The sequence below is a fragment of the Bradysia coprophila genome, chromosome II (genome assembly GCF_014529535.1).
Source record: "Bradysia coprophila strain Holo2 chromosome II, BU_Bcop_v1, whole genome shotgun sequence".
Lineage (NCBI taxonomy): Eukaryota > Metazoa > Arthropoda > Insecta > Diptera > Sciaridae > Bradysia > Bradysia coprophila.
Window position 1 is genome coordinate 6,472,137 of NC_050735.1, and position 20,852 is coordinate 6,492,988.

The following is a 20,852-nucleotide window of genomic DNA, read 5'->3' on the forward strand; positions in this document are numbered from 1 at the left end:
ACACGCAACTGTCAAGTTACGACTATTCTGAGTTACGAAAATACGAGAATCGTCGCCCAGATAGCCTTATATCACTCTTCTCAACCCAAAGCTATTCTCCATTAAAAAACGCATCTAAGTGATTTCCGATGTAATGATGACACAGATGAGCGGATAATACTCGCTTGCCGAGAACAAAATTTCACCTCATCATATCAAGGTTCTGAAAGAACACTTCGGAGTTTACACGATGGCGGTGGTATCAAACTTTCTCTGTAGCCTTACTCTGTGAAAATCTGTACTCTATTTAGAGTACCACTCAGTGGCGGTTTTAACATTAACATATTTGACGTTGTCATTTTTGACATTCGAAAAATTTCGTCATAAAAATTCGTAATAGTAATAGTGAAGTCAATTCAGTTGTAAATGAGCCCCGTTAGTGTCAAAGAACATATTAAAGAACTGTATCACGAAGGTGGCTTGTGGTAACATTTCAACAGGTCAGTCTATTTTTACAAACACAATTTGTAGTTCATAAAACGTCCTGTTTTATTGGGTGGATTGGTCAACAACTCAGTGATCTCGCATAGATGATACTGCACTCAAGTTCACCCGAAAGTAAAGGATTCCGTTGTTTCGTACATAGTCTGTCATGAATAAATCAAATCAAATCAATTTTCATTGCATCATTGATGATACCGATGATACACACACATCGTTTATCATCTCTATGTAATAACATGGAAAGTGATAGTTCATTCATTTTAATACCTATAGTAAACATTAAACGCATGCTATATCTTTGATTTCTCCGTTTTGAAGTCTGTTCGTACGATTGGTACCGCCGGTAACCATACATCAGTTAACAAGAGTAGTGTAGTGAAAAACCAGTTTGTGTATAAATGAAGTTAAGGCGTGCAACAAGTGTGCCTGTGTGCGTTTATTAAACCGTATTCTTGTATTAGACGCGAGACAAAAAAGTTAAAAGTGACGAACAAGACCAGCAAGTTTTCCCTAAATTTCCTTAGTTTTCCCCATTTATTTTTCTTTTAGTTTAACATTACCGTGTGCATTACCATTGGCTTCAAGTGATTAGCATGAATTTGAATCAAAAATCGCTTTAAATGATTCGTATGTGTGTCATTCTTTTATGAATGGTGTGTAACAATAGAATTGAAGCCATACACAGGTAATGGAGTGCCTTTTTCGAATGTTTGTCGCGTCAGAAAATATGTTATTTGAGTCACTGACATTAACTTTACACTGAGAATTCCAAGAAAAAGCAATGTTTCATGCTGTGTATTCGTGAATTCGATTTATTTGTGCAAATGGTGAAACGATCACCGAATCATTTTATGTAAAGGGAAAAACTCAACACAGAGTTTAGTGAAAAGTGAATTGATGCAATAAATTTTCAACTTTTTTAAGTTCCATAGACAAGATATCGTAACTATGGATATTCCGGTGCTGTTGTCATTATCAATATTCAGTGTACTGTTAGCACTAGTGACCGGTTTGAGCAATCACAACAACGCCTTATCGTCGAATGTACGAAATTTACGTGAAGTTTTTTATCCGGGAAATTTTATCGACCAAGAAAATGGCTTTTCGAACGGTATACGAAACGGTACGGACAATCGAAAGCCGGCTTTCCGTAATTGCAAAGGATACGCGCCAAGTGTGAAAGAAGAACAACCAGCCAATAATTTTGTGATAAAAGTTGAAGCTGATGATCCGGATCCGCTGGACAGCATTGAATACAGTTTTGTGATAGCAACGAGTGAACGGCCGAAGTTCCGTATCGATTCGAAGACTGGTGATATTTACACATCGCACACCTTCGATCGCGATGAGCCCATTCGTGAGAAAGAGGTAAGAATTTTGATACAAATTGAAACTATTGGAACCAAATCTACAGTTCGTTGTTTGATAAGGATGCACTTCATTTAGTAGTTCATTGACATCTCATCCCTATTATGTAATGCCATACAACTTGTTATTTGCATTTAATTAAGCTACTGTTTGCTGTCTGCTATAATTACGCACAAATACTAATTAAACGATTCGTTGTTGGGAATATTTATATTCGAAGATATTATATGAAAATGTCGAAAATGTGCGGGTCTCCAGTCTGTATGTATATATATAGAAGTGGTTGTGTTCGATCATTCCATTCGTTTCTTATTTGCAATCGCAAAGCAATGTCTTGTTTTCCTTGACGATGCGATCTTTTTCGTTTTTTTTGTGGTCTACAATCTTGAAAACGAGTACTTGACCATTCTACGCTACCATTCTGATTGTGTTGGAGTTTGATGCATTTAATTGAGAATATAGACAATTTTGTCGTGCAATTTGATTTACTATTTCTAATCCGTACGTTACTTTATAGAGGATTCATAAATGGGTCTATATGTGTAGTGCCGCTGTTGAAGTGTACGTCTGTGTAGACCACACTAGATTCGACTAGATAATTAGAATAATGTTGATAAGTGCACTTTAACCGTTAGAATTCATATTTGAGTCAAGAACCTCGATCTGAACAATGAATTCTACTGACTTCATCAACTCCTTAGGGTGGCTGAGTAATTTTCAAGCAGCGAATTGATCACTCTGACTCGAAAAAGACAGTAAAGATGTTTAGCCTTCTCATCAGTTGAACTTACCGCTGTATATAAAGCTTATATACGGACTGTCCTTAAGTTCGATTTCCACTTGTGGATAGGAGCTCCTCCGACAACATTGAATCTCGTCGAAAGACTTCAAAACAGAGCTTTCTGGCTAATCGGTGACACAGATGTAACGAGTAGGATTGATCTATTCGAACACCGCCGTATAGTAGGTGCCGTTTCTCTGTTATATCGTTACTTTTATGGTCAGTGTTCATCGGAGATATTGGACATGATTCGGCCGCTCCACTATTCGACTCTTGTCATCCGAACGTCTTGTCGCGCGGTGAAGTAAAGAGGAACCTTCTTCTCAACTGTGATTATTTTGTTCAATTGACTTCCTGCACGTGTTTTCCCAATAAAATCCCCAAATTTTCAAGAATTCCTCAATTACCAATTCTCTTGTGTCTACGCTGTTGTTATGTAAAAAAGGGAAACTTTCCTACACAGAAACAAGCGACGTCGTCAAAGTAAGGATATATAAGAAGAACGTATGATATGGATCAGTGGTTAAGTCCTGTTTATCTCCCGTTTCAGACAAAATTCCACATGGAATTTCTAGCAAGTAAATCGCGTTGATAACGTACTAAAGTTCACTCAAAGTTGATCGATGTTACACAACAGAATGACTGGCGTGACGTAACCCAAATACGTACGATGAATTTGTGTAGCATATATTTACGCAAGAAATCATCTAGGCGTCTTACTTTCCTCAAAGAATATTTGCACACTTGGAGGCATGGTTCGGATTCGGAAGTCACGTTAAGACTTGTTAATGTCCGTAAAAGTCAGTCGCATGTCACAAAACAAACAAACAAATAATTTTTTAGGGAATTTTAAGATTCTACCTTAATTAAGGTCGTCGTGACGTCTTTTCTTAACCAAACTCTCAAACTCCATTTTGACTTTTATTCTTACAAATTTTTCTGTACGAAAGCACGCTTGTCTTTTCAGTGCCAGAGTTCTTTACGTTCCCTATAACCTCTACCTACCGGTCTACCGTTTTCTATCGATAAAACATTTCTGCTTGGAAAGTAACATCTATCTGAAGTGATGGTCTCGGCTCAATGGCTCATAGCTAAAGGTTAATATGGTGAGGTTGTGTGAAACGTTCTATTCATCTTTTAAACGAATTTAGTTCAAGTCAGTCATTGAGTCATACATACCATACAGTGCATGTAAACGAATATCTAAATCAATTATGCTCTGCCACTCTCATTCCGAATCCTTGAATTATATTTTCTTTTGCATTTTGTACGTTTATACAATCTATGTACGTTCCGAGTACACACGATTCTGAGTTTAATGACGTAGTACGTAGAGTTCACAAATGTGCTTAGTGAGCGGTAACAAATGTTTAGTGTTACTTTGTCACGCACGTTCTTTTTTTTTGTTTTCTTTTTTCTGTTATTGCACGAACGGTCCGTTCTTTTTCATTCCTTTCAGAATTTATTGTTTTCTGTCGGCTGAGCAAAATAAAAGGTTTTCGGTGACTGACACTTTTTTTCTTGCTAATATTTCTCTGAATAATTGCATTAACACCACGGATATGATAGATTGGTACAATGTAATCTTTATGTCACTACAATGTAATTCATTGTCACAATTGTGCTGATTTTTGTGTATAAGACTCACATGCGTATCAGACTGATACTATCAGTCTATCGATTTGAAATTGTTACTTTACCCCAAACGAAAAACATTTGCTCTTCGACTTTTAGTTTCGAGCCCTGGCCCTAACGAAGCTAGCCCTGGTGTATACTTCAACCTTTAACATCGTGGAAAATCGAAATTTAGACAAAATGACATTGGAGCCAATAAATTGTCAGTTCCTCACTCGACACCTATTATTTAAATACATTGTTTCCCATTTGAGGGTACATCGGAAATTACTTTACTTTACTTTGTACAATGGTTTTGATAAAACTTTTTAAAGCTATACGAAGTATAGTATATAGCCACTGTCTAATGCCAGTTCAAAGGGCAACTCAAAAATAGTAAAGAATTCAATAACCTCGTCATCTTCTTTGAATAATTGAGTACAAATCATTAGCTTGAGATCTCAATATTTCCAAAAAGAATCGCTACGAAATATTTAAGATGGACTCTCATAAGTAGTGGTGATTGTTTTGCCGACTGTGCAATGGCATACAATCACGACAAAATCTTCTTTGTTTTTATCGATCAATGGCTGCCAGACATATTTTCTAGCCATCACCTTCATTCTAGGAATTCCCACGTCTCGCGAGTTATTAATGTTATAGGCACAGTTTGATTCCGTTATCAGGCTGGTTATCAGGGAGCCCACTCCTCATTGATTCCTTAAATCGCCTTGATTTTCAAAAATCCTTCTGAAACCTCCTTAATCTCCTCAGACTCCTTATTTTTAATTTCACTTTAGTTAAAACATCTAACATTTTAATTCTGACTGTGGAACCATCTATATTCAAAACCGTTCCTCGCTTACTTCACCAAAAAAAGCTCACGAAACCTAAATAATTCAACAACAGAGATCGATGGTGCTAAAATGTACTTGCTAAACCCTATTGCTTCAATTGTTCTTTTCATCGATTTTGTTGATGCTGCTGGCAACTTAATCATTTATTGTCAATCAATTGTTAACTTTCGTCTGGTGTGTATCGTGTTTGAGAAAAGTTTGGCCATCTGGTGTGTATTTATTCCTCAATCATAGGAATGCTGATCCTGAGCGATGATTTAGCGTAAATAAATTTGTGTTTCCCGAAATTTCAAGGAGCAGCTCTTAGAAGAAACGATTGCGGCTATTCGGATAGTTAGAATACTTTGTATTTCGACGATAAAGTGGAAGATTTTCCAATTATTCGAAAATTGTTAAACATCTGGTCGTCGGCCCGTAAAAGATATTTTTTACATTTAGATATGAGCGAAAGGCGATATTAGCAAAATCGAAACAAGACACGTCAGACAAAAACGAAAAGCATAAGAAAGAGGCCAAAATTCAAAGCATCGAAGCTGAAATAGCAGAGGAGACTTTAAAGTTAAAAGTCGCCGAAAAGTTAATTGAATGGTAATAACACTTCGTCAGTAAATTAGATAAATCATCAGTGGCCCAGATGATTTTAAATGCAGGCATTACAAGTAGCAAGAAGATAAAATCAAAAAAAATTAAAAAAAAGACAAAAAATTAATTTTGAGTGGGTTATAAAAGCTCAAAACTAAAAGTCGTTTCAAACAAATACATAGGTAAATGCAAAAAGGACACAAGTCAAAATAGCGAATTATAAGAAAAATGCGCAAATGAATAAAAATGAAGATTCTGGTCCCATGAGACAATTCAGAAATTAATTTTTATTAAATTTATTGGAAGATCTGTGGGAGACAGAAAGGGAAACGGAGTCAAATTCTGCATTTAAATATGCAAATGTTTTTGTGGCGGGTAGTATAATAAATAATGCAGATTTCAAGCCGTTCCTTTATGAATATGAGGAATGATATGCATATGGTGTGGGTCTAGAAGGGATATAAAATGGTTCGAGTTTAATTTATAGCAAAAAACAATATTTATCCATCGCACCCGATTCCAAATCATGCGGATATTGATGTTTTTGTTATTTATGTGCCATATTCCGAATCGGTTCATTCAACTCACGTTCGAATTCCCTGACAACGACATAAATAACATGCTATAGATTTAAATTTATTCATTTCTTGCTCATAAATATAATATGGGGCGATCTAAAAATGCAAGAAATATACATACACAACTGTTTGTACCATTTGAGCAGAGGAGAGAAACAAAAAGTTGCTTTTCAAATTTGAATGAATTCGCTTTGTGATATTCGATCATAACAGATAGAGAAATATATACAAACAACCGAATAAGTACGAAACAGCATAACACGCTGCACTGCTGTCAATATACAATTCAAATGTAATCCAAGAACGGCATTCACAGCCGAAAAAAAAATGTAAATATCGAAAGTAAGATTTATTAACATGAAACGGTTCTTTCGATGTGAAGAGGCAACGAAACCAATTTTTATTTATTCGTTAAACTTTCTTATATAATCGTTCGGCCACTGATTATCACGAATTGTTTCTCAACCAGTAAGGTGCGGGAAAACAGGAAAAGTGGGAAGATACACAGTTTTTCTTGCTACCTCGCCAATAGCTTGTTTGTACAAACCCGATTTTCTGAAAAATTTAATATTTTGTCTAGTCTACTCAATACCTTTGATTTGACATATCGCTCACCATTTTTGAGTCAAAACATTCAAAGATATGCTTGAAAAACTTCACATTCTCGCCAATAGCTACTGATCGACAAGGAAGATTTTACTTAAAACTGAAATATTCTGATTCTTATCGTCAATACCTTTCACTTGACATATTTGAGCAAAAACATTCGGAGATATGCTTGAAAAACCAGTGAAAAACATACAAAACAAGCAAAACACGCTGTTTTGATCACCTTCTCGTCTATAGGTATTGGCGAGAAAGCATCCAAAACTACATATTTTCCTACTTTTCCTGTTTTCCCGCACCTCCCTCAGAGAAAAACCACTCAGAGTAAGATTTATAAGTTTACAGCGAGACGAAAAATTATTGTCGTCGACCACTTGAAAAATTACAAAATAAAATCTTGAAGAAATATGAGAGTAAGAAATCCAAATGAAATAAAACTTTCGTTCATTTCACGGGTTTACTTCTTATTTTATGCTGTCGATGACACATTCCACCTCTCGTCTTCATTTGCTGTTTCATCGTAAATTTTATCTTTCATTTTATTATTTATTTGCTGACTTCCCTTCGTATCATATATATGTATATACACTTCGCTATAGTGGGATTCACTCTGTTGCAAAACCTTATTTCGAGTGAAAACAAAATAAAACAAAAAAAAATTGCAAACTGTCCAAGGGTGAAAATATATAATTTTTATCTCCGGTCTTTGTTGTTGGTTCTCATCAGCCGAATTTGATACGGATCGGTGAGTTCAACTGTTGTAGTATTGTACATCTGGTTTCGGTTGTGTTTGGTTTATGGATGAAATAAAAGTAATATTTCTGTAGGTTATAACACTCAAATCACTTATCATTTCACATATTTATTAGGGGTTGTTGAGTGGTTGTTTAAAGTAATTGATGTGTGTACAGTACATTGAGCTCAAATTTTGTTTGGGTGTAAGTTTTCATTCGATGAATGGCAATGGAAATCGATATGTCAATCAATATTCTGAATGAAAACAACTTCCCTCTCTATTTTATGACTCTCTTAACATTGAATGCATCAATTGTTGGTGTGAAAGTTCCTGGAGGGACGTTGGGGAGGCTGACGAATGCGATTAATTGTTGAAGTGAAAATGCGAATGGGAATGGAAACTTACTAAAATTTGTGTGTATAGCGCTGACAGATTGTGTGCCCTAACGAGGATAGCATCAATTTATATCCAGCCTTCTTATTTTTGGACCCAGTTAGAAAGAAATTTTTTGATTTTCCTACATTTCTACTTTAATCCAAGTGCCAAGTTTCCGTCAGGACTCTTAAAACTTACCTCCTTTAAGGGGAAAATTCTAACGTCAAAGAGGGATTGGAAAATTAGTCAATTAGGGAAAACAGTTTTTTGATGTTTTTGTTGCTTTTCGAATGCACAGGAACCGTCAGAAGTTCGCCGAAATAATCAAACTTTTGCCCATACTTTCAACTGCTCATAACTCCTCAGGGTTGCATTTTACCCCCCATGATCGACTATTTGCCCCAAAAGTACATGCAATTACCTTTCTAATGACACCTCACACGACCTTGTACGTTTCGTGTAGCCAGAGAAATTTTCAGATGAAAAGTGCATATTTTCGGTTTTCGATCAGCTCTCGCTATCCACACAAGCATCGATGAATTTTCAAAAAAATATTTTTGGCTTCTAGAGACCAATACCTATTGAGGCACATATAAAAAAGTCCACTGGAAAATGGGTCCGAGCACAAGTGATCATAGTCAACATTGTCAGCTGTTCTATTTTGGTTTTTACAGTGTTTTTCAGTTGGGTGACACAGGTGACACACTGTCAAGTTTTAGTACCCTATTTTGAGTTAAATTGCGTTTGTTTTACTGAAGACCTTATGTTTCTCACGACAGACCTTTCGATGAAAACCGTGAACTTATCAGTATGCAGACGTGTTATCGACAAAATAGTTACTGCTTTATGACCAAGAAACTGTTCATCTTTTCGCTTCCAACTGCAGACAATACAACCAAATTCTCCATAGTAAACTTTATCGTCCAGTCGTTCCACAGACAAATTGTAGATTGACCTTTTTTACAGAAATTTGATTTCAAAATCTGTAGTGCTCCAGCGATAATTAATTTGACCTTCTGAGTGTGAAGAGTGAAAATCATTTCAAATTACTTTACTACATTTAATCTGTTCAACATATGTTGTTGGTTGATAGAAATTCTATATGTCTGAAATTTGATACGATCGGCGGTGAACTCAGCATCAAAAATGTTATGTAAAGTATTTCTAACATAGCTGTGTTACAAGGTGAAATATCCAATAAATGCAACCTAGCCTCGTTAAGACTCAGAATCATAAAAATATTAGAGAACGGGTTGGTTAAAATTCATCAGATGTATTAGATGGATTTCATTGGAAGAGCAATACAACTTTTTGAGCGAAAAAATGAGAATGAGACCCGATCTGGACTTTATCAATTCACATAACTATATTCAGTTGAAAGATTCCTGAACTCGATTATTTTTGTATTTTTGTAACATTCTCATGAGAACATAGCTTGTGATGTGAGGACATTTACAAATTTTTTAGACTTCTAATGTCCTAATCGCCCCTGTTTTGATGTTAAGATACACTGTCATTTTCACATATTTTCTTGAAAAATAGTCTAGACAAAAATCCAGTGATAAGGCCCAGGTTGTCAGACTAACTGCTTAAATCGTTTGAACTATTCTGACACTATTCTATTGAATGAAATCATGTTTCTTTAGGCGATAAAGAGAAAGGTTTTTACACTCCATCCCATCTTGCAAGAAAATGGAATACAGGAAACGACAGTAAAGTTTAGACATGAATTTGTCTCAACAGGGTTTCAACTGATACAAACACTCATACAAACAAAACTACGGTTTTACCGCTGAAAGTTTCAACCTGAAACACTTTTGTTTTAATGAGTAGATCAGCTGATAAATAGCTGAAGCAAATTCATGTCTGAATTTCGCTGACGTCCACTGTATGTAAAATAAAATTGAGACTGTAACATTTTGACATCGTTACCCGCATTAATAAATGAAAACATCTAAAAATTACCGTGCTTCTATGGGCTTTTCCACAAAAACAAAACGAAAAAATGCTTTCGCAGAAAGTCCGAGAGAAACCATATGCCATTTCATTTGAATGTTTCGGTAAGAACAGAGCACAGATCAGCTACCGAAACCACTATTAAGCAACAATAGGTCATAAACAATATTCTCTTCATGCATCAAACGAACAACTTCACTAAACGCATGCATAATTTTTCACTGAAGCAACATTAACACCATGAACATCACATAGAGACTTCAAAGTGCCCACACCTCTATATCCCATTATTTCTTCAGTAGATTTATTACGAAACGTTTCTCTTAACCAACTGTTTCTTCTTAATTTTTCAGGTATACATAACCGTCCGCGCTACCGATAATGGCCGACCGCCGCTTGACGACGTTTGCACATTCAAGGTGACAATCGAAGATATAAACGACAATCCACCAGTGTTCGACAAAGCAAAATATGAAGAGTCGATGTCCGAAGACACACAGGTAAACAAGGTGGTAATGAGAATATCAGCATCGGATTTAGACGACGGTGACAACAGTATCGTTGAATATGAAATTTTACCGGACAAAGATCATCAATATTTCCGCATCGACAGTCACAACGGTTTGATACATTTGGCTCGGCCGATCGACAAAAAACCCGGCCAATACTACGTGATCAATGTGCGTGCATCGAATATTGTGCCGGATGCACCGCAGGACGCCCAAATCGAAGTTCGTATCAAAATCATCGAATCGAATAAGAAATCGCCCACATTCATCGATCCACCAACACAGCCGATTTACCTTCCGGAGAATTTCCGTAATTACAGTCAAAGTCTGGTGACACTACGCGCACAATCAAATGTTGCCGATAAGCCTGAACTAATCTTTGAACTAATAACGGGTCGTACTGAACAGACGAACAGTAAAAAAACGTTTGTATTCAATCAAATCGATGATACCGCATCGATAACACTCGGCAAGGCATTAGATTATGAAGCAATCACCGAGTACACATTGACGATGAGTGTGAAAAATACCTGGGACTTAGTCAGCGAAGTGATAATTAAATTCAAAGTTGAAGATGTGAACGATAACATTCCGTTTTTCACTGAGGTTACGACCGGCTCAATTTCCGAAAACGAACCGCCCGGCACACCAGTGATGCAGGTTCGTGCATTTGATATGGATGGAACGCCGGCGAACAATATCGTTTCGTTTGAACTGGCCGACAATCACGAATACTTTTCCATTGACCCAATGACCGGAAACATCACTTCCCTGACAACATTCGATCGGGAAGAGCGTGATTTCTACAATGTAAAAGTCATTGCGACAGACAACTCACCGTCCAGTTTGTACAATACCGGTCAACCGAATCGCGGCCAACAAGTGTTTCGTATCGAAATTGCCGACAAAAACGACCATCCACCGCATTTTCAACAGGACGAATACATTGCCGAGAAATTGCCCGAAGATGCAAATATCAATTTCTTGGTGATCGAGGTCAATGCTGAGGATAATGACGCTGCGTCACAGATCTCATACACCATTGTCAATGGGAACATTGGCGATGCATTCAAAATTGAAAGTTCCACCGGAAAAATAACGGTCAACAGTCCACTGGATTACGAAAACATAACCGAATACTCGTTGAGGATTCGAGCGTTTGACGGCATCTACGAAGATTATGCAACTGTTATCATCCGAGTGGAAGATGTGAACGATAATCCGCCGGTGTTTACGGAAGAGAAGTACACTGCCACTTTCGAGGAAGAGAGACTCGTCACCGGTTGTATACTGATGATAAACGCGTACGATCCGGATATTAAAGACCGAGCTGCACCGCAGAATATCAAATACTTCATCGTCAAAACGGAACAGCAATCGCTACTGGAGATCGACAGCACTGGATGTTTGAAGTTGATTCAACCGCTCGATCGTGACCTACCGAATGGCCATAAAAATTGGCAAGTGTATGTGGCAGCGGTGGATGAAAATGGTAATGGATTACGATCGGTAACTGATGTGACCATCACACTGCTGGACATTAACGATAATGCTCCATTTTTGACCAATCAAATGCCCGTTGTTTGGTATGAAAATCAACCACCCGGCAAAATTGTTGAACTGACTGCAAATGATTACGATGAACCGGAAAACGGTGCACCATTCTTCTATGACATCGATCGGTCAGCTAGTGATGATATTCGACGAAAATTCGGCATAAATGGAGAGTTCTTGATGGCAACGGAAATATTCGACCGGGAGCAGCAGAAGGAGTATTCGATTCCGATTGTGATATCCGATTCCGGCGAGCCGCCAATGAACAAAGTCAGTTTTCTGAAAGTGATCATCGGGGATGTCAACGATAATGCCATGAAGGATGGAAAGAGCAACATTTTCGTTTACAATTACAAGGGTGAAGCGCCCGACACAGAAATCGGAAGAGTTTATGTTGAAGATCCAGACGACTGGGATTTACCCGACAAATTGTTTACATGGAAAGACGGCTTTCCGGATCCCAATTTTGATTTGAGCTCAGACAACGGTATGATAACCATGCACGAAGGCACCAAGGAAGGCGACTACACGCTATACTTTACTGTGTTTGAAGAATCCCGAGATATCACTCGACATTCGGTCACGGCTGAGGTGCTTGTAACGGTGAAAGAAATTCCTGAAGAAGCGGTAGACAAGAGTGGTTCAATCCGATTTTACGGAACCACAGCTGAGGAGTTCATCAAAATTCCAGACGACGGTAGTGCCGGTGGCATAAGTCAAAAGGACAGACTTCGTTTAAGTTTATCCAATTTATTCAACACGTCCATGGAAAATGTGGACATTTTTACCGTCTTAAAGAACGACAATGCGTCTCTATTGGACGTTAGATTCTCAGCACATGGCAGTCCGTACTATGCGCCCGAACTTTTGAATGGTAAAATTGCCCAAGGACAGGGAAAACTTGAGGAAGAAATCGGCATGACAATGTTGATGATAAATGTCGACGAATGTATCATCGAACGCAACAAATGCGAGTCGTCCTGCTCGAACATTTTGCACAAATCGAATGTGCCATTGCTCGTCTACACCAACACAACCTCGTTCGTCGGTGTTAACGCGTTCGTCCAGGCAGAGTGTACGTGCAACGTATCACCGCAAATTGTGTGCTTGAACGGTGGCACCCCATTCTCCAATTACTGCGAATGCCAAGAGGGTTTCGATGGACCGAACTGTGAAATAATCAGCATCGGATTTTACGGGGACGGATATGCTATGTATCCATCGGTGAATCCGTGTGATCAGACGAAAATCTCGCTAACACTGTCGCCTCAACAAGACCGTGGATTGGTGATGTACATCGGTCCGATAACGTACAATACGCTGCTTCCAATCTCTGACTTTTTGGCATTGGAATTGGTGAAAGGTTATCCAGTGTTGACGGTTGATTACGGAACCGGTTCCATTACAATTGAACACAAACACATTCGTTTCACACCTGGCAATAGTTACGATATTGACATCATCCTACAGAGAACTAGCATTGAGATGACCGTAAACAATTGCAAGCTATCGACGTGTATGAGTTTGGGAGCACCGCAAGGTCCAAATGAATTTCTCAATGTAAACGCTCCGCTACAACTGGGCGGAACCGTAGTCAACTTGGAATATCTCGCTTCGCAATTCAATTGGTCGCACATACCGCAAAGTCAAGGTTACAGCGGCTGCATCAAAAATCTAACGGTCGATGGACGAACCTATAACATCGGTGCACCGAGTCTTTCAAAAAATGCCGATCCGAGTTGTCAGCGTTCCGTTGCTGTTGCCGTATCGTTCGGCATTGACACAAACTTTTTGATTGCCATCCTGGTATGCATTGCCGTGTTGATAATTCTATTGCTGGCCGTTGTTGTACACCGACGACATCACGATGGATGGCACGAAAAGGATATGGACGACATTCGCGAAACAATAATTAACTATGAGGACGAGGGTGGCGGCGAACGGGACACCGATTTCGATTTGAATGTGCTGCGATCGCCACCAATTTACGAGGACAAACCGTACAAGGAGCATTTGATCGGTCAAGCCCACGAAATGCCGGACATTGGCGGATTTTTAGTGGATAAAAAAGACAGTTGTGATAAAGACACGGAACAGTATCCCGTCGACGATGTGCGACATTACGCGTACGAAGGTGATGGTAACAGTACCCGAAGTTTGTCGAGTTTAGCGTCCTGTACGGATGACGGTGACTTGAAGTTCGACTATCTGTCCAGCTTTGGACCGCGGTTCCGGAAACTGGCTGATATGTACGGCGAGGAACCGTCCGATTCCGATTCGAATGGCGATGCGGACGAAGGATGGCGAATATGAAGCACGACCAAAGACTTATTTTTGATTTAAAAAAAACGAGTAAGTTGATTGGACAAATTTCATTCTTTTTTATTTATTTTTGGTAGAGAAGGCATTTCTATACACGGTCAATATCGTCAGGAACGATACTATCGTCCAAAGAACGATAATCGTTTCTTGAACGATAATATTGTTTCTTGAACGATAATATCGTTTCTTGAACGATAATATCGTTTCTTGAACGATAATATCGTTTCTTGAACGATAATATCGTTTCTTGAACGATAATATCGTTTCTTGAACGATAATATCGTTTCTTGAACGATAATATCGTTTCTTGAACGATAATATCGTTTCTTAAACGATAATATCGTTTCTTGAACGATAATATCGTTTCTTGAACGATAATATCGTTTCTTGAACGATAATATCGTTTTCAGAACGTTCCTGACGATATAGAGTGCTTAAGTGAGAGAGATGGCGAAACGACAACCTATTGTTTCATCTCGGGGTCTGCTGTCAGATTCTTTTGTATTATCGATGACAGCAGACCCCGAGTTGATTTTCCATCTCCCTCTACTTAAACACCGTATTGACCGTGTAGTAATGTCTCGCCGCCAATTTTTGGCTTTGTTCTGGGTCGGTGAAAGCGTTTTGATCTTTTGCTTGTAGTTGGAACACATAGTATTCGATAGGTACTCGAAAAATGACGTAATTTAACTGCATGCATACCAAAGTGGCTCGTAATTTTACACAAACAAACATTTCAAAAATTAAACCGAAATTTTAGACATTCATAAAACGAGAAAATTGTATTATAAACCGTGTCATAATGTATACCCATTCTTCAAGAAGCCGTTACAAATCAACGTTTTGTATTTAGAATGAAGAGAGACTGAAAAAAAACAATTTACTCTTGAAAATAACCATACTGTAACTTGAATCAAAGTAAAGGTCTTTTTAAGCATAACATAAACTGCAGGGTGGATCGTATCATCGAGACTCAATAATCCAATCGTTATATTAACACATTTCATTCAGCATTTTCGTGTTGTTTAACTCTTCTTCATTCGTTTTAATACGGTTCCCTGATCGACTGTAGAAAAGAACAGCGATGCGATTGTTGGATCTCTCCATAATGTGCTTGGTATAATCGGAAAAAAATTGTTTATTTTTCTAATCTTTTACACACAAACAGTGTTTACGTGTTCAGTGTTTTCGTACATCGTTTTTCACTTCTTGAGCGTTTATACCAATTTGAATTCTTTTAGTTTTCGTTCACAAAATTCCAACCGAACGAAACGTTTTTTTTTATTATTTTCATTTCATCTGTTTATTGACTCTGTTCAACGGTCATAATATGTAATGCCAAACAAAAAAACAAACAATATAGCAACGCTGCACCCTACCATTAAGCTTGACATTACTTGAACTATTGTGTTTCGAGAGTATAAAGAAATTGAGACCCAAATTTAAACTGAATGTAATCGTACAATTGATGTTTTTAGTTTCCTATTCAATTATACGAACTCCGGGTAAATGTTTTTGATTATGGATATTACCAATATAGTCTCATGTACCGCACCTATTTTTTTTGTTGTACGTTATTCCATTTCACCATTGGTTTCTCGAAATTCTTATTATTCGGAGAGGTTTTTTTTCCTATCTACAACCAGCTGTACGTTTTGCAATAAATATGTCCAATATCGTTTCAGAAAATAATTGCATGTACAAACGGCTCAATTTCGGTCGATCATACCTTTTCTTGTTGGGCAAATTATTTTTCAAAGAATTTTTTTCAACTCTCTTAAATCTCTGATCGAAAAAAATCTTCATCGCTTTATACCGATTTGTTTACCTTATGTTCCACACTACAACATGTATAATATACCTGAGTGTAGAGTGTCACAAAATATTAAAATGCTGGAAATTATTTCCATTTTTTTTGTAGATATGACCGCAAGCATTTCATATATTTACTTACTTCCTGTTGGTATTGATAAACTTGATTATTATTGTGAATAGTATATATTACCATTACGTACAATCAGATCGGTGTACGGAACGTCTTTTTATTTTCATAGAGAATTCTTTTAAATAATTGTTTATTTAACTGGTGGTTATGAACATACGTACACATGTGTACAGAGAATGGAATAATTGAACCGAGCGCAAAACATTTATCGAAAACCATTCGTCTTTCGCTGTACATAAATGGAGAATAATACATTTTTCAATTAACAATAAAAACAAAGATAACTTATTTCCACTGACTGCTGCCGGTCTATATTTTCCATTAATGCAATTTGGAATTCTAATACGAATTGAAAACAGTCGGATATAACTGTTGTTGATATTCACATTGAATTAGACCGATTTAACGAACAGTTACACCAGACACGGAGTGTAATTATGAGACATTAGTTGTATTCAAATTTTTGTTGATTTTGTGGCAGCGTAATTATCATTCGATTTATCTGTAATTATTCGGTAAACAATTTACTGATCAGTCGTTTGCACCAAGACTAACGGCAATCGCATTTGTTGACTTTCGTCTATTGTTCTCCTAATGTTTAGTTACACCGTCGAGGGTTGCATGTTACCGCAAAATTCTCGTGATTAACGAATGCAAAATTTATATCTCGTTCGTATTCATGAATTCATTTTGTTACTTCGCACCTGAGTCAATATTTACATTTCTAATGTGTGTGATTATTATATATAATATTTATGCTCCCATTCCATGCGTGCCTTACAGGGTGGTTATGGATCTGAGAATTATTATGTTTCTTTGATGGTTGATACCAAAGAACTATGATGAAACACTCAAACGTTAAATTTTGCCAATTCAATCAGCTGGTCATTGGGAATTTAGAGTTTGTGTGCTCAATACCAAAAGACATTGTTCCAATGATTGCTCGCGTTGCGCATCGCTTTTCACTCTATTTTTTGTCGACAGAAAGGTCAATCAATAAGTCACTGTCTCTAGTAGGTTATATGAAAAAAAAAAAACGGAAAATATTCATTTATGTATGGGACGATTACGATTTCAGAGTTAGACTGAAATACTACATGCGTGTAATGTAACTTTAAGTAGTACAATTTAAACGTCTTTTTCGTGTTATATACGAATTAGTCAAATGGTTGATACATTCATAAGTTAGTATAGTAACTGTAGCTTCACATAGCGACGAGGAAGAGACCTAATTCAAACATAGAAATGAATTGGACAGGACAACAACATAAATATTTAAATTAGGTCTCTTTCGCGTTGCTACGTGTAGCCACAGTAAGTCGTAAAATTTGACGACTTAAATGAACTGAACATTTTACTTATGAGATTCGAGTCTCACACGTAGTTCCTTCGGGTATCCTAGCCTTTGAATATGAAACTGTCTTTACTCTAGCTTACTAACAACTGTACTAAACATTGTGAGGGAGCATTATGGAATCATTCGTAAATTACTTAACGCTTTTTCAGTGCTGTCATCAAAGTTAAATCTTAATAATTAATCCAATTGGATAGATATTCGGCTTGCGAAGTTAAAACATTGTCTTCCCATCTCACCTCTAATATATCCTCCTAAATGGGGGGATAGAACATAGTTTCAACTTAGCTGAATCGGTAGAGCGATGAACTCACGTCCTATATGTCACGGGTTCGACTCCCGTGAAAGACAAAGTTCATAGGGTTTTTCCTAATCGTAAATGATTAGTCTCTGCTGTAAGTTTACACTAAGCAGCTCTATCGATCGTAACAGGTCTCTAAGAAAAAGTAAAAAAGGTTGAACACATTTCCTAAACGTCACAACGTACGTAAGTCACAATCGTGGTTCTAAAAAAATGTGATTGTGATTTGTCAACTTTAGGCACACCCTGGAAAGTGCTGAGGGAGTCGATGAATACCCCCAAATAAATTTCTAAAAATCAAAAATTTGACTTTTGATTTTTAGAAATTTATTTTAAGATATTCCTCGACCCCTTAGCACTTTCCGGTGTGCCTAAAGTGCCTGCTCGAGCATTATCCCCTACGTGTTAACAGATGAATCATACGATTTAAAATTCACAATTGTACAATCTTTCGAAACTATGGCCCATTAGCGGCTTAGGTGCTTTGAAAGCTTTAGCTTTCCTGCCCATCTTATCCTATCCTATCCTTGTTTCAACTTCACAATGCGCATATTTTTCGAGTTATTTAGGATTTACTTTAGATGACAGCAACAGCACTGAAAAAGCATTGCGTAATTTATGAATGATCCCTATGTGAAAAATAAATTGATTAGCGTCGGGCTTTAGCCGATTATCGACAAGGTAGATCATGAACTTCATAAGAATTCTAGTTAATAAAATTACCATTCATAACGGGCTGTCTCATGCATTGCATTAGCTATGGAAGCATTTTGTAATAAATAATAAAAAAGTTGAAAAATCTTGACTACGGCACCCTATTTTATTACCCAACCCTAAAAAACCATTAGACATTTTAACTAACAACATTAACATTATTAGGTTCGTCAACTATTTATATCAGTAAACATACATGACAGTACTTTTAAGCGAAATTTATACTTCATATTGTGCATCGCTCCCTATCTATACACTCATACTCTATCCCCCGTTCAAATACCACAATGATTTACCGAGATTATTTATTTTTTTCTGTTTAATTATTTATGTTCATTCACTGGGTTTACAAAAAGTTTACGACCATTGAAATATTGTACAATAACGCGTAACGAGAAAATTTGATTTATTTTACGACCGACGAAAAAAAAAACAGCAAAACCTTTTCATCCCTTTCCATATTGTGGAACTGTAATTACTGCACTGTCCAAACACATTCTCATTCATAATTTATATATCCATTCCCAAAATGGCACATTCATGAATTTCAGAGATGTTATTGTTTTCGGTTGCAGTCGATATTGTGTTACGAGATGCATATCGATAAAAATAAATATTTTATGCTGACGCGTAAAGAATTGGTTTAACAATTTGCGCATGCAAAAAATACAATATCGTGCATCTAGTGCACTTTTTTGTGTGTTAATCATTGTATACAATACCTACCTACATACAATCGTAGGCATTGTGCAATACATACTCATATATGCAACTGACCTATGCTAATGCATCGTTCTACTTTTATCATTAATAAAAAAAAAAACGAAAGAAAATGACTAATGCATTCGAAGTTGTCCGGTTTTAATGCTCATTTTTGAGCAAAGCTTATTTCGAAAAGCAGAAATTATATTGTAATGCTTCCTGGGAGTTATTATATGGGTCATTTGTAATATTATAATGTAATCAGACCTCCCACTCAAAGGGAGGTTGTTGAGAAGATTTATTCTAAAGCCGAAGTTTGATACTTAAATAGTCTAACAATAGCCAGATTTCCACATCGGCGTCGGTCCGGATGAAAATATTTAGACCAAAAAATTTACCATATAGGTTAGCATTCGGGGAAGAATATCAGACAGAATTTTACTAACAAAAGTTTTGATACGCATGAGCTAGGATGACCAAATTTTCACGGGGGTGTCATTTTTTTGCTCTTTTTTTGAAAAAGTGATACTGTTGCCGACTCGATCACTTAACCTTGGCGATTTTTATACACCTATAAAAAAAATATTTGGGTATGGTACCCGTGCAGTTCTTTTTACTACACAGCTGAACATTAGTTTTCAGCATATCTGTATATTGAACGTAATTGCTGAATTTTGAACGTAATGACAGTACTATGTACAGCGAAGATGTACTACTGTTCTGTTACGTTAACAAATGTACTTGTCCCGAATTTGTACAGCAGAGCAGAACATGATTTGTGACAGATTCAAAGTACCATTCAGATGGACAATGTACACTATAGCTGAATGAATGCCAGTTTGAATGTAGTGGTCGTGAAAACTTCCATAATGTTAAATGAGACTAAACACTGCACGAACTTTCGAGACAATTCAGGAATTATTTTTAATTAGTAGAGGGGCATTTGGTGTCTAGCCATCCTAAATTATTAGCGAAAATGTTTTGATGGGATTATTTTGAGTATTATTATTAGTAGTCAAAAAAACACTAATTAGAAATTTTTTAGGTCGCGGATCAACAAGGTTTTTTTAACAAACAAAATTTCGACCGCCAATATAAAATCGGCGGTACAATATAAACAATCCGTTTCTTCGGCGACATTCCATGATTTTCTACAGAGATTGTATATAAAATATAAAATTAATTAAATAACGCGACACTTACGTGGAATCCGAAATATGAACGTTCGCGAGCTTTGTTAACGTAAGTACAAGATGCACTTAATGACGATTCTTCTTCTTCTTCTATACGTCGGTTCTTCATTCATGCGTGCATTTGTACATACGAATAAAGAACCGACGTATATGTAGAAGAAGAAGAAGAATCGTTTTTTCGAATCTAGTACCTACGTTAACAAAGTACGCGAAAGTTTAATTTTCGATGATGATTCCACGTAAATGTCGTGTTGTTTAATTAATTTTATGTTTTATACACAATCTCCGTTGAAAATAATGGAAGAAATGAAGTGTTTATATT

General features: G+C 36.9%; 1 protein-coding gene across 1 annotated transcript in view; it reads left to right on the forward strand.

Annotated features, from left to right (window-relative positions):
* Positions 1 to 821: 821 nt before the first annotated feature.
* LOC119069551 (DE-cadherin) overlaps positions 822 to 20,852 on the forward strand; it is a 30,171-nt gene continuing 10,140 nt past the window's right edge. The window contains exons 1-2 of the mRNA XM_037173634.1: positions 822 to 1,851; positions 10,290 to 14,351. Coding sequence (XP_037029529.1) covers positions 1,432 to 1,851; positions 10,290 to 14,312 — 4,443 coding nt within the window. The 5' untranslated portion in view covers positions 822 to 1,431 and the 3' untranslated portion in view covers positions 14,313 to 14,351. The remainder of the gene's footprint in view (positions 1,852 to 10,289; positions 14,352 to 20,852) is intronic.